The sequence below is a fragment of the Euprymna scolopes genome, chromosome 18, assembly GCF_053919585.1.
Source record: "Euprymna scolopes isolate OS-2025 chromosome 18, ASM5391958v1, whole genome shotgun sequence".
Classification (NCBI taxonomy): Eukaryota; Metazoa; Mollusca; class Cephalopoda; order Sepiida; family Sepiolidae; genus Euprymna; species Euprymna scolopes.
The window spans coordinates 16,383,416-16,399,234 of NC_136499.1; the positions used below are offsets into that span (position 1 = coordinate 16,383,416).

Below are 15,819 nucleotides of genomic sequence, written 5' to 3' on the forward strand. Positions count from 1 at the left end.
ATAATAGGCAGCATGGAGCTGCGTGTGTGAGTGTTGGTTTACCTTATTCTATCAGTGCGTGTGTAGATGTGCGTAAAAGTGGTGGATCTTATATATGAGCCGTGAAGCGCTCCTTTTCTGTTACCTGCGAGGAGTATGCATACGTTTTTCCTTTTTTTTATTTTTTGTCCTTCGAGATGCGCAGGCTTTAATCTCTGGGGAACGCTGAATATTTTCCTGTTTTATAGGCTTTCGCATCGCCTTGTAGGGTTTGGGATTTATAACGAGTTTCTTCGCTTAAAAGATATTGAGTTAACACGTTCATGTGAAAACTTGCTTTTAGCAGTGAAGAGGAGAGTATTTCTTAACGAAGCAGAGAATGAAAGAGGGCAGCTATTCAAGCCATTCCTTGTTTGCGTGAATTTGAATCGCATCGAGATCTAACTACAAAATCAATGTAATGTCCTCAGTTGAAAATAACACAGTTTGAATTCAACTTGAAAAAACATAGGAAAAGCTTATCCGTGTTATTCATTTCGCTTTTGCAAGTAAATATTTTTCATTGATTATTTATGATCTTTATTTATTTGGATTTGATTTAGTGATAATAATAATGAAACTATTTCGATTTGGGAAAAAAGATTGAATAACGTTTGCACATTTTCGGTCTAAACTTTTCACTGATCACTGGAAAATAACCGGAAATATTGTCACTTCTCAGCTTTTAATGTTATTTCATCACAATAATGATCCACGAAAAATATTGTCTCATTTTTTTTGTTTTTGCATTGGCATCATCACTTAGCAAGACCCAAAGGCCACTCGAGGATAAGGACTAAAGAGTGTACAGTAGTGGACAATATAGTAATCGTTAATAATGGAAATTCGGTAAATTTGTTAACTTAAGTGGAACGGCTGATCAAGAACTTGTTTAAGTTGGACTTGAAGACAACCATATTGTAGTCAGCTGAAAACCAGGCAAACGGAAGACAGTTGCACAGGCGTGAAGTCCTAAGAAAGAAAGTTTGTTCATGGAATCTACGTTTAGGTTTAGACACATATTAAGAGTGGGGGAAATTATTGATAGTGTTGTCAGCTAGACGAGTGTTTCTCGTGAATGTTTGGCAAGAGGGACCATAGATTGAAGTTCAGACGAACGCTTGCCATGAAAATAACGATAACGCAGAGACAGACTCACAACATCTCTTCTGTAAGAAAGAGGTTATAGGGAAGAGAAAAGGACATCCCCTACGAGACTATCAGCTCCTGCCCAGATGTGGCGACAGAACTCCATCCTTGAATATACCTGGCTCTTTTATAGGTAGAGAATTGCATCAGCAGTGAGACCCATCATTTTTCCAGTGGCCTTGGAAACGGATTTGATGTATATGTTCTATTTCAGATCAGGAATAAAGGTCAAGCCCGGAAGCTTGTCAAAACATGAAGCCTGTTAATCTCAACTGTAATTATTAATAGATTACCACAGTTCCCTAATCGATCTACCCTGTTATGGCATGACAATTGTAGAAATAATGCTCACTAAGTTTCGTTTATCTTCTAAACGTTACAGTGTCAGTGTTCAACAGATGTCGCTTGCGTGCACCTACTAGCGTGACGTCACTTTCGATCGCACAGGCCTTACTTTTTTTACGAAGTCCTCGTTTGTTGTTCCTCTCTGACACAAAGCAGAGGAACAAGAGGGTTTTGAAAGATCCTCACTACGAACGACTGCCAGCTTCCTTTATCAAGCACCAGGTGGCAGATGTTAACAGTTAGAAGCTGGCGCGATACATCAACAATCTATCAATGTTCGTGAGATCATATATGATTTAGTTTAGGGTTTGCGACAAATTCTAGATTAGAAACACGATGCAAAACTTCATGTAAGAAACGAACGATTGTGAATGATTTTCTGTAAACAAGAATCTATCTCAAGGTTCCAGGGGCGTGGGAGAGGGGATTGGAAAATCGCTCTGGCTGAACACTTTATTATGAACCACTAGCGGGAAGTTCCGGCGTTCGCCGGGATTGAATAAGGATCAACGAATGTTCCACACCGTACCTTATTGTCATCAAAATCGATGAAATTGCACACTGATTGTCTGCTCTAGTTGGGAACCCAAGAAAACTTCACATGCCTCCTCGCAACGACTTAGTCCATAATACATTTTAGTCTACATTGCTATTGCCCAGGTGCTTGGAGGTGTGTGCTGAGCAAATAAAAAAAGGTAGTAGGCGGGAAGGTTCACTCCCTACCACAAAGAAGGAAGGAAAGGAACGTGAAAAAACACACAGGAAGTATTTGCCGTTGTTTTCATCCCCAAACTGAAAGTGACGAATGTTTAAATTAAGGCTAGTCAATCGAAAAGAGGGGATGACTTTCGAAAATATCGGCGAAAAAAGCAACCCTCCCAGTAGAAAAGTACCCAGTTGAGGGTGAAAGAATTAATGTTTTTGGCCAATTTTTCGATATTTGTCGTCTGGTAGTTGGAAGTTAAAAACGATACCGGTTTAGTCAGATTCCTACAAATAAATAAACAAACAAACACACAAAAGTTTGGGATCTATGTTATAGAAGAAAGATGGCTCGAATTAAAGTTTAAAATTCAAAAGTCAAGTATCATGGTTCAAATGTGCCCTAAATAGAAACATTAATTTCGAACGCGCCCGTGTCATATAAAAAACAACCTACTATTGATTTTATGGAAAAAATATTGTTATATGATTTTTTGTAGTAAAGTTTAAGATGCAAAAGTATAATCGTTCTTTGTGTTCTAAACAGAAACATTGATTTCGAACCCTAACCCCTCTCTTATAAAAGCCCACTGTTTACTTTATATTCTGAGACTTTCTACTTCTGGGTAATAAACATTCTCAAATGCACTTGTCATGTTAGGCTTCATAAGCTGTTAACTTTGTTCAAAATCGGACTGTTTCTTCTTTAATATGATTTTCGATTATCGATTAACGATTATCGATACTTATGAACGCACCCACATACAAAAAGTATACTTGTGTGAAATTTCATAAAAATCGGTCCAGTCGTTTTAGAGTCCACAGAGAACGGCCCTCTCAACATACACACATACAAAGTGCTTTTTATTTATAAATAGAGATAAAATATTTGGGATATGATAGTTGTTCCAAAAGTAACACCTTTTTTTTACTCAATAATTTGAAGAGCTACGAAGAGGAGAGTGGTACCATTAAAACGAGTAACCGTTTGTGTTCAAGAATTTATTTTTGTACATAGTCATTACGCATAATCACGTTGACACACTGGTTCTCGCTAGATCACCGAAGTTAGGAAACATTGAGCTTGGTCAATACTAAATGGGTGACCATTTGGGACTTCCAGGTGCTGTATGTGCTCTCCGCTTATCTTGGCAATGTTTCCAGTCGTCCTGGACTAATCCTTGCCAGTGGACTCAAGCAGTGTCGATTCAGGAGAGGTGTGGGTGAGGATTACGCAACCCTTGTCTTACAGGGGGTATCCTTTGTATTTCGAGACTGAATGGGGGCATCGGTAGTCATTATTATTATTAATGCACTTTTGCCAGGAATTCAGTGACGGATATTTGTATCTGAGTCATGTTTTCTTCGAGTTTTACGACACAATACCTATAACAAAGAGATGCAACTTTCAGGTCATTAATGCACGAGTTCAGTCATCATAACAATTTGCAACCCCCTCTGATTCATTCGCGCGGAATAAAAATTGAAGACATTTTGAAACATCGTTCTCTAAATTTGTGATTATCAAGGCGCCCGGCGTTGCCCGGTCGTAAAATACGCTTATATATGATACATTAATTCATGCAGAGTTCGTATTTGTTATTATATAGCCAATTCTCTTATTGTTTATTATATTGAACCCAATATATAGTAGTGATTTTAAATGTATACAATAAATAAGACGGGTGCAATTAGCTAGAATTGAAACCAAAACATGTTCTCTCCAGCCTTAGTCGTTACTGCTTGATCTATAGTCAGGCGGATGAGAAATTATGAAAAACAACTTTAACGTATAAATGTATATTTGCGCAAGTTGACTTGTGCCTGCCAAGTTCCATTTTTTTTTTAAATTTTGACCCTTTATCAGTTATTTTTACCAGTTAAAAAGCCATAACAGAACAGTCCCCAGAAAATGCATTTGACTGATCTAACGATCTGGCGTCTCGGAGATTCACTTTGAAAAATAGAGACAAACACACAGACAGATATAGCGAGTTTTACGAATTAGATTATTTTAAATATATCAAAAGGGTTTTTAAATATTTAAATCATTTTTTCTTTTTATAGTTTATGTTTATAAATAAGAACTTATGACGACTGGGTCAGAAAATAAACAACAAACTTATTCCACCTCGATGAGGGAAGATAAGTTATGCGATGGTTGATCCTCTAGGACTATCCAGAGCGAATAACTCAGCCATATAAAATGACCCAGTTTCTATCGGACTGATTGTAAAGATTAGAACAAGTGGCCAAATGAATGGCTCGAATCCCTACCCTAAGCACATGTTAGATATAACAAAAGTTATAGTCTCTGAATAGGTGCGTCAGCTTGCCCCATAAAAAACATTATGACATAGGTTTCTGAAAACTAATATACTTTTCTTCTCTTCTTTTCAAAGGGCAAAGAGAATCGTTCTGTGAGCATCCAACCAACTGTCAGCGCAACTAAAGCCGACGGCGAGGAACGGATCATCGACCAAATGAACAGACACGACATTGAACTCCGAACGAAACAGAATTCTTCGGAAAGTGCTGGAGAAAACCAAGAACGGATCAATGGACCGTTACTGACGCTAGTCGTCGTGTCCTCGACCACAGACAAGTGCCTCGGGGATAGCAATGAGTGCCATGAAAAGACCTCGGTGTTATGCGGGTCGCCGAACGGCGGGGAGCTGGAAAAGGCGAAAGATGCGGAAAATCACCACAAGATAGAGGTTGACCTGGAGCGGGAGACTTGGGGAGGAACAATAGACTTTTTGCTCTCAATCATTGGATTCGCCGTCGATCTTGCGAATGTATGGCGATTCCCTTACCTTTGTTATCGGAATGGTGGAGGTAAGTTGGGTTTCTTTATTAAAAATCCCTAAAAAGGGGCCAAGGGGATATATTTGTTTTACTCGTGTTTCTATTGTGTTTCATTTATCAACAGGATTACACAAAAGCTACTGAATTGATTCTTAAAATTGTACTGAAAAGTTGCATGTGAACGAGAGAAGAACGATTCTATTTTGATGTGAACGAAAGTACGTGATATGTCCCAGTAAACTACATACAAAATGCGGCATAAATAACAACTTTTTCAATTCTATATTTTATACATTTTTCTTTATTTTAATGCATCGTATTATTTTCTCAATCTACTGTAATTCAGTTAAATTCATTAAATTAAAAACAAACATAATTGATAGTAATCATCACTAGGGCTGTGACAACAGCATATTCTTTTCATTGTTTTGACTTTTGAGTATATATCCGTTAATATCTTATCTGTTTTTATATAGACTGATGTGGTTCTCGGTTGATTGACTGTGTCTTACTGTGTCGGATATATACTTTTTAAAATTTTTTTATTCAATTTTCACTTGAACTTGAGAATCAAAAGCATGAAAAGAATATTCTGTTGTCACAGTCTTAATCACCATTTATAATTAGGCATTAAAAAGGAAAAGAAAATTGTTATTTATGCTGAACCATGCATAGCTGATTAATATGAATGCTCTATATGACCAAATTCTACATCCGAATGTTTTATTCAATATATTTTTTGTTGAGGATCATGCCCATATTGTGCCTTTAAAACACTTTAAAATACTTTAAGATTTAGCGTATTTTTATTAGTTGATTTCTAAACCTGTTGTCTAAAAACCAGAAGTATCTGAATTCTGTCAAAGTGTCAAGTCCTATTTTACTTCCTTTGTATAAAACTAAATTATATTAAATATAACCCACATTCCGACTTGACTTAATTAAATAGGTTAGTTTTTGGCCTCTCGCATAGTTGCTCAACTAGGCATCTTACTTAAAGCAATCGGATTATAGTTAAAAGAAGACTTATCGAGCCAGAAATCTAGAGTTTATAAAACATACAAAAATATAAGAAAATACCCTCAGTATCTTCTGAAAAGGAGTGAGGATCAAACTTGAACTATTGGAAAACGACGCAGACAGAATAACGGATAATAAGTAAAAAAAAAAAACCTACGGAATTTCTATGCATCTGTGGACTGAAATCTAATCCCTAAAAAGGATTAAACATTCGCCAAATAAAATGGGATGCACTACTCTTTTAAGGACTCATTCGCGGTGATCTGTTACAAAAGATAAAACGTCAGAAAATCAAGGCCAGGACGAAAGCCACAGTGCTGAGGATATCCAAGCAATTGAGACAGTGGGTGAGATCAAACAACTCAGAATTTCTACCGGCAAATATGATCAATGGTTGGAAGAATGCAGCCGTGTTATACAAAATTTGTATTGTATATAGTGGAAAGAGATTGACGAAGATACTAATCAAGGAAAAAAAGACGATAGAGAAAGATGACACCCATTTGCGAGATTTTTTCTATTTTTGTTTTATATTTTATTCTCATTTATTATTATTTATCTATTTTTTTCATTATTCATTTTTTATATACATAATTATTTATTGAATTTTATTTAGTTATTTATATTTTTATTGTATATATTTACATACTAATTTCATGTATACATCTATATTTATCTTATTAAGTGGTTTATTTTCCTTCTTTTTTTTTCGATACGAGCGCTTCTTAACTCCGCAAGTGTGAGAGACTCAATCCTTTTATTTTTTTACGTTACGTGAGACTGAACCGTTGATCGAGGCGGAAAACGCTGAAATCATTAAACGTCCCGTTTTGAGTCTATTGGCCAGTTCAATTAAATGCAATTCAGATAATGGGATATCAGATCAGTGAGAAACGCGAAAAAAGGTAGAGAGATAGGCCCCGAAACTGTACGTATTCTCTCCTGATGACCCTAAATTATCTGTATGTCAGAATGGATTACCCTACAAGGAAAAAGCGATAAACTCTAATATATATAAGTCTGCAGAAATAGGTAGGCTCCGAAATGTTACGTATTCTCTCCTGATTACCCGACATTATCTGGAGACCAGAATGAAATACCCCACAAGTTAAAACATCTGAAAAACTTAATTATATACATGTCTGCAAAATAAGCTGTTTCTTCTAAATAATATCTTCTGTAGGTTGCTCGCTTCGTTGCGTGTTTCTTCTACTAATATGGTAGCAAATATTAATCTGACTCGTGTCTACTGGTTCGAATCGTGCGACCGACTAAATATAATTTGATTAGCATGAAAGGTATACGTGCGTTGATAATAACAACATTTCAATTCTATTTTTTGATATTTTCATTAACTATTCTAATTTATCATATTATTTCCTTAGTCTATTCTAATAATACAGATTTATTCATGAAAAATTAAAAAAAAAACGATGCTTACCTTAACGTATTATTTTAATAGTAACTTAAAGATTCAATTTTTACAGTATATTTGTTAATTAAAATCTTAGGTTAACGTACAGAATAGTTACAAAACACCCTCGTCATACATACCGGATGCAGCATGAATAAGAACATATTTAACTACTTTAATGCATCATATTATTTTCTTTATTTTAATAAAATTTTGTTATAAAAATGGGTGCTTATATAACAGCGCTGCTGACGCTGAAAGAAGTAGCAACAGCATAAAGATATGCAAATGACCAAGCCGGGTGCGCAAAGTGACGTTACAGCAGCGATAACAGGATACAGGTATTCAATGAAGACGTGTTCGAGGCGTGGCCGGTGTTCAGGAAAGTGGTGTTCAATACGTGACGAGAGAAGCACGTGTTTGAGACACGTGGATAACATCACAGTAGAGACGAAAAGTCACACGTGGCCGGAGAAGGAGAAATAAACTGTGTAAATATTTACAAAATGCGCTGTTGGAAATACCAGATATAAAGGGTTTTTTTGTTTAAAACTGAAAAACGAGCTTCTTCCTTTCCTCTGTGTCTGATATAACGAATACATTGCACTTACGCATTTATGTTATCGCACTATTTTTTAATAGTATTTCAAGTTAAATTCAACTTTTATGATATATTTGTTTATCAAAATGTTAGGTGAAAATGAAGATTAGTTACAAAACACCCACCTCTCCCCATATAACATAGCGCGAACGCGCGTATGCAAATGCGTGCGAAACGACGTAACCGGTAAAGAAAAAGACTATAAAAAAGAGAAAGAGAATGATCAAGTGAGCGACGTGGAACACGTTCGAGATAACGTTAGAGGCGTAGATTACGTTCAAGCGAACGTTTGAGATCACGTGAGTGACGTCATGGCGGTAACACTAAGTAAATAAATGTCGTTGTTACAAAAAAAAAGCGAGTTGTTTTTTTTTTTATTCTTTGCCTGCTTTAGATTGAAGGTAAAGCGTGTTCGTTGCCAGAGAAAGTTACACCCATGTTAAGGATGGCTTTCTAAATAATAACGTTAATATTTCAGTGTTGTAACAGAGATGCATAAGTATCACAAAAACATAATTCGCGTTAATCATCACACACTATATAAAATTAGGAATTACAAATTGCTATTTATTCTGTACCCTCTATAGGTATATATTTGTTTAAAGGAGTTAGGTGGTCTTTGCAACAATAATCAGGTAATACAATCTAGAAAGTCGCTTTAATGAACGATTGTTCATAGTTGTAGGTAGTAATTTGTTTAAGTTTGGATACTCGCCGTATCTTTCAACTGTTATATTCATCGGTATTCATGGCTTACATCGGTCAATCATATTCTTGTGAGGGGAAATCTGAATGTTTTCATATCCATTACAACGGTATACATTCAGGAAATTCGAGTTTCTTTTCTTTGAAAGTAAGTATAGACTACAAGACGTAAATAGACATCCCACATAATTGCTTAAAATTTCTGCCGTCTTCTCCGACCGCCAGCATCTGGACCCGTACAAAACACTATAGAGGTTGAAACATAGTTGACATTTTAGTTTGTTTCAGATATCAATTTTCTCAGAAAAAAATGGAGTTCTACACTTCATATTAATCCGTTGGTAAATTGTCAAACTGTGCAAGCATAACCTGGATTAACAGGTTCTGTTATAGATGTTCCATACGTAGTTGGCGTCTGCTTGTGGGAGCTCTGTTGCAGCCCTCTGCGGTCTGTGCTCTCATCTGCCAATTACAGCGTATGTTCTGACTGTACATTCCTATCCTGATTCGGAAAGCTCTGTTGCAGGTGCTAAAGCTAGATGTAGTATTTAATTACGAGTGTCATTGTAGCCTTCTTCCGTCTGTGATGTCTCTTCTCCATGCACTCTTGGTCTATCTCCTCACTCTTGGAGCATGTTTTACACCTATTCTCCAGCTGATGTTGGCTTACTGTTACGTGCTCTAATGTTTCCCTTGAAGACAGATTTACTGTACACGCAATAACCCTTATCACCGAGTGGCTTTCGGGCCTTGATAAGTGGTGACCTCCATGTAGAAATAAAGGACACGCATTCCTGTATGGATGTGGTTTCAAACTTTGGAATCCTTCCATTGTCCATTAACCTTGCATGACCAAGCCACCCGAGATAATGCATCAGATATTAATATATCTCTCACATATACCAATTTAAGTATGTCATGGATCAAAGACATAATAATAGTTTTAGAAGAGACATATCATGGGGATAGATCAAAAGTAAACTAATCAACATCAGATCACTACAAAATTTAGGATTCGATTTTCTATCGCTGAATGATTTTTTTCGATTAATCAACGATTAAAAATAATCAATACTATTTCGCATAGGTTCATCAGGATCATTTAGCAGAAGTCATCATTATCATAACATATATAAAAGGCTCTTTCTCTGTGTGTGTTTGTTCTCTATGCTGGGCCGAGTTTTTTTAAAAATCTACATAAATGTACTTTATATATCCGGGTGTGTTCTTATATAAGTTTTGTGTCGTAATGCCTCCGATTAGTATCGAAAATCAATAATCGAAAAAATTCGATTAAAGAAGGAAGTCCAATTTTGACTTAAGATTACACTTTATACAACCTAACACCAGAATTGCTTTTAAAAAATTTTATTGTCGCAAAAGCAGAAAGGGCCACTATATAAAATGAACAGTAGGTTCTTTGGTAAAACTGTGGCGCATCTTAATGAATGTTTGTACAATTGAATCATGATACTAGACTTTTGCAGTTTAAACTTTAATTCAAGACATATAAAAATAATTTTATGAAATCAACTGTAGATTCTCTACAGTACAATGTAAACTAAAATGTATTATAAACTAGGTCATTGCGGGGAGGCATGTGATGGTTTATTTTGATATACCGCGATGCGTCCAAAACTATTGCAGACAATCAATCGATTTGATTGAAAAATTGACGATTTCCTCGATTTAAATGACAATAAAAGTATGGAAAGGGTGAAGCTAGTCGATCATCATTCAATCCCGGAGAATACCGGGTTTCCCTACTAGTTAATTATAAGAGTAGTGTCAATTTACTTCTTTCATGTTTGTATAAAACCATTTTTAATCTGGTGTATTTTTTCGCTGATGCTTTTCATTCGAAATTGCATATTTGTCAAGAGAAGCAAGAGTATCGTAATCCCAACCGCCCATTTTCTCTAACTGGTATTACTTACTTCTAGTGATGAATAAACAGAGAACAACCGACCTTATATGTTTCTTATATTAGTTACCCTACAAATGCTTTTCTATCCAACTACAGCGTGGAATGATAAATGTGTCGCCCTAAAGAAAACAACACTGCATCTTTATTTTTAAACTTTTATTGAAAAAATCAATTCAGGAAACTTGATCATGTAATAGAGCTGACATCTATTTTATGTAGCCGCCTTCAGCCTCAATCACCTCCTCGATACATGTCCGGAACTGAGAGCATGCCTTTTCTACAAGCGTTGATGATGTTCTCGACGTATGACCAAACGAAGTATTCCAGTGAGTTCAGGTCAGGCGAGGAAGGGGCCAGTAAGAGATGGTTACAAATTCGTCGCATTCCTTTTGAAGCTAAGCCTGTCTCTCTTTGGACTTGTGGGTTGGCGCCGAGTCCTCCTGCCAACTGCACCAGGGGATTACCACATTCTTCAGCACATCCAGGTATACTTTGGTGCTGACTTTCAGTTCCTCGTGAATAAGTGTGTACGCAGTTCCCACACTGACATCAAACAAACACTTATTGTCTCTATAGACACACAACGGTCCTCATCCATGAAATTATTTTTTGGCTAATCAACTCCGGTGTTCTGACTTTCTTACTCCTCCCTCACCTCTCACCAACCCTCACAGACTCCCTGCCTTCGTTGAATCTCATATGCCACTCAAACACTGATGCTCGATTCATGCAAGATGGTCCAAACACAGTTTGAATCATTCCATACGTTTATGTGGCATTTTTAAAATTTTAAAACAGAATTTAATTGCATATCATTCTTCTCAAGTGTCCTCACGTCTACATTGCATTTTTAAATTTATCAGCTGTGACAATCAGGCTTTAGTAGGGTGTATTCCAATTCATGCTGTAGATGTTCGTTCGAGCCTAAAATCATAACAATTGGTCAGTCATCTCATAAGATGTACAGCAATAACATACTGAATTTTCAAGAGTCTACAACAATTTTAAATGCCTGTACAAAAAAGTCTGGAAACTTATTAAAGGAGCCTCGTATATCAATAAAAGAGTACATTTGCCATTATTGAGGCTATTATTATATCATAAATGCAAAAATCTTTGTTAATTCCAAAATATTTGAAATTATACTTTAATTCCAACATTAGAAAAGACTAGAAAGTAGAATTTGGGTTGACTTTCAGCAGCTTTGTAACTCTGGGTTCCCTTATTTTATCTTCTAGTCCTCACATATCATAAGTAATGTTTCGGACAAAGGGGGAAGAATTGCGTTAGTTAGTTTTTACAGCTTGAAATAGTATTTTAGTTCTCTACATTAAGTGGCTTCATACCGTGTCTGAAGCGATTTCTATAAAAAAAAATACTCTTGTTACTATCTTCGTTTGTTTCTGACGAATTTAATTTTAAAACAACGTTTGATGCGTATTATTATTTATTTTATAACCTAATATATTAATATATATATATACACACACACACACATATATATACACACACATACATATATATATATATATATATATATATATATATATATATATATAATATTCCGATAGATAAGGTCGGAAAGACAAATGTCTGATGACTAGATACAATCATGTATATAGACGCTAATTAAACGGCCATCTATTGACAAATGCCCTATCTGCCTACGCCTACCTTGGCGAAGTAATATATGCGATAGGTTTACTAACAAATATCTTCTTTCGTACAACAATGTTACTTTGCATAAATTACCCGAGTTGTTTTTACTTGTAAACCCATTTTATCTTCAATTTGTAAAAACGTCCCCCCACCTAACAATTCCATTATTTATTTCTTCAAATGTAGCTACTGTGTTCATTATGTCGATCGAACGTCTAAAAGATTAGATAACAGGGTAAAACAACATGTTCCATCCAAAATTCGGAATGGAATTTCCTACCTTCGGACGTTTTCAACAATACCCATAGATCATCTATAGGAGAGCAACTTATAAATAATCGTATTTGTGCTTCGACTTTTAGTGCTGAGTTTTTTCCATTCATAGTAAGTCGAACTCTTTTTATCATCTGAAAATTCTAGACACCATGTACATTAAGACTCTGAAACATTCTTTATGTAAACAGAAAGAGTATCTCTTAGGGCTTAACCTTTTTTTGACCGACCATAGCATTTGATTTACGATTTCGTTCATTTTTTAAATATGAGTTCACCATAGCTTAATGACTTTATATATAAAATTTGAACTTTATACGATATCAATTTTTTTATTTTATTGTGTGTTCCATTTAAGGAACATTGGGAGGTTACAGGTGAACGACATTGAAATTCTGACAATTTATTCCTTTGTAAAATAAGTGATCTCTTATAAAGCTATAAAATAAAATTCCATGTATAATATACTAGATCTAAAATATAAGAAAAGAAGTGTTTATTTTATGTTTTCATTGTTTCTTATGATATTTTTCAAAACACAATTTTCCCCTCTCCGCATCTAACCGAATATTACACTTTCTGCACATATTTTTAGTATTTTTGCTGCACACTTTGCATCTCCCTTGTGTTGTGGACCCTAATGTATGATCCATTCCATCAAATCTTACATTGGCGGGCAATGTTCCAGCCGACATAGATATTCTTCCACGTTGTGGTCCTGCCTTTAGCAAACACAGTGTGATTTGACTGCGAAATTCCAAATGAGTATTTTTTTATCGGTTTTGCAGTGAAGCCTCCATGCTGCTATCACTGACAAATTTATTACATTGATGAAGAGTGGCCAGTACCACTTTTTACCCCGTATACTAGGTCGATAAGATTCAGCTAGTCTATCCATTAGGTCGACACCACCCATTCCTTTATTGTAAGAGTGTACGAGATGCGGCTGCGGAACCTGCTTTTCTCCCCCTTTGACACGACGTCTTACCTTATGAACAGGCTTATGGTTTTCCCAATTTCTTGCGATTGTTACAATTGAGTTGTCATGCCATTTTGCAACATAAACTTTTCCATCATAACAATAATCAAAAGATCCCCTTTCCTTTTTCTTGAGAATTTTGCTGCAGATGAGCTTTTTCGTTGCATTAGATGTTCTTGTTTCTCTTACTGTTCCAGTTGCTCTAACACTTTTATCACCTAGTTAAGACAGTAGGTTGTAGCTTGTAAAAAAGTTATCAAAGTACAATTTGTGGCAAGTAAAATCCGTATTCGACATTATAACATCTACCATGCCGTTGATTACCCTAGTACCAAGGGGCAAGTTTTCAGGGTTATCCTCCTTTCCCTGGTAGACTTTCATATGATAAGGAAAGCCATCATTGCCGCAAATACACCATATTTTATGTCCGAAACGTATTGGCTTCCCTCTGATGAACATTTTAGCACTGTGACGTCCATAATATGGAACCACTGACTCATCTATATTGAGCAGTTTGTGAAAAACACCAAATTGCACAAGATTTTCATTCATCATATCATATAATGGTGAAATTTTACTCATTTTATTACCTGCAGTAAGCTTCAGATTATCAGCAAAGTGTGAGTACTTTTTTATTTTAAGATACCTGTTTCTACTCATAGTTTTAGCAACAATTTCTACACGAAAATCAGGCTGGGTTGACCAATACAGCTTCTCTTGTGGTACAAGATGATATCCTGATAACAAGATGATCCCTAAAAATTGTTCCATTTCATGTTCTAATATTATGAATTTTTCAACGTTTTTATCCCTATTAGCATACAGGTTAGTTTGAAAAACTATATGTTGCAACATTTCGGTAGAAAATATTAGCTTCCAAATTTCATAAGGTGTCCTTCAAGTTTTTCAAGCTTCTGATCTATAACGGCATTTCCAACTTGCATTGGCTTGCTAAATATAGCACTCTTCTTCCAAACAATGTTACTATTCTGTTTCCTTTTTTTTTTTTTGAAGTGGCAGGATTTCGTGATCAGACTCGCTTTCCGTATTTTCTTCTATTTCAATTTCTCCAACCGGCTCAAACTCAACTTCCGGGTCTTCGGGAATTTCCTCGATATCACTTTCTTGATCTGCTGCATCTCCTGCAGTAGGAGATAGCACAACAATGGCTGCAGGATCTGATGATTGTTCAATTACCTCACGAGCTTCAGCAAGTGTAGAAACTCTTGTCGTCTTTCTTCCATAAAATTTATGAGGATCCATCTATGAAAAAAAGGATGAATATTGTCAGAAATATAAAAGTTTATATCTATAATTTTAAAAATATTTAGTGCATACCTTATAAAACGTTCAGTATTAAGTAATACAATACAAGATATATGTTGCTACCTTTGGAGCAGTAACCTCCCAATGTTTTATAAATGGAACATTTTTTTATTTTTCTCATATCAATTTTTTTGTTAGGTGTATTATATTTTTAACAGCATACATACAAACCTTGATTGCTGCTGAAAAATATCCTCTTGATCAAAAACTTCTCTCAGGTTGCTTTATGGTTATTTCAGGCCTTCCAATTCTCATCCAGAAAAAACAGTGATTATAGCTCTATTTTAAATTCAATTTATTTTAACTATAAAAATAATTTATAAAAGTTTTCATAAATCTGGAGTAAAATGAAGCTACTTTAATAGAAATAACTTATAAAAATTGAATTTAAAGCAAAATTACAATTTCTATAGTATGTTGAAAACTATGTTCCATTTAAGGAACATTGGTACAAAAAAGGTTAATGTGGTTTCTATTTAAAAGTTAGTTTTCCCGTTTTTTTGTTTTGTTTTGTTCCCCCTTTTTTCATCTCCAATTAATTGCCCCCCTTTTTTAAACGTGATTATTAAACTCGTTTTAGCTCTGCTGATCGAGCTTCGATCGGTTAGTTGGCATATTCATTTTTATTTTTTTATTTCACAATCTAAAATGTTTCCGAACAAGTATAAAATTGCTTTGTACATAGCCATAATATATGTGTGTGTGTGTTTGTGTGTGTGTGTGTGTGTGTGTGTGTGTGTGTGTGTGTGTGTGTGTGTGTGTGTGTATTCCTTAACATTTGTCCCCGGCTCGTAGCCTTCCATCTTCACCCAATTGCAACATCCTTGACTACATCTTTGTCGCCACGAACCCATTTCCTAATTGTGCTAGCATCAACTGCATTTGCTTCCTAA

General features: G+C 35.4%; 1 protein-coding gene across 3 annotated transcripts in view; it reads left to right on the top strand.

Moving 5' to 3' along the window:
* Positions 1–15,819, top strand: part of LOC145297504 (sodium-dependent noradrenaline transporter-like) — a 345,266-nt gene that overhangs the window by 256,527 nt on the left and 72,920 nt on the right. For all 3 annotated transcript variants that reach the window (XM_080143402.1, XM_080143401.1, XM_080143403.1), the window contains exon 2: positions 4,617–5,052. In XM_080143402.1, the coding sequence (XP_079999528.1) occupies positions 4,698–5,052 (355 nt within the window). In that variant the 5' untranslated portion in view covers positions 4,617–4,697. The remainder of the gene's footprint in view (positions 1–4,616; positions 5,053–15,819) is intronic.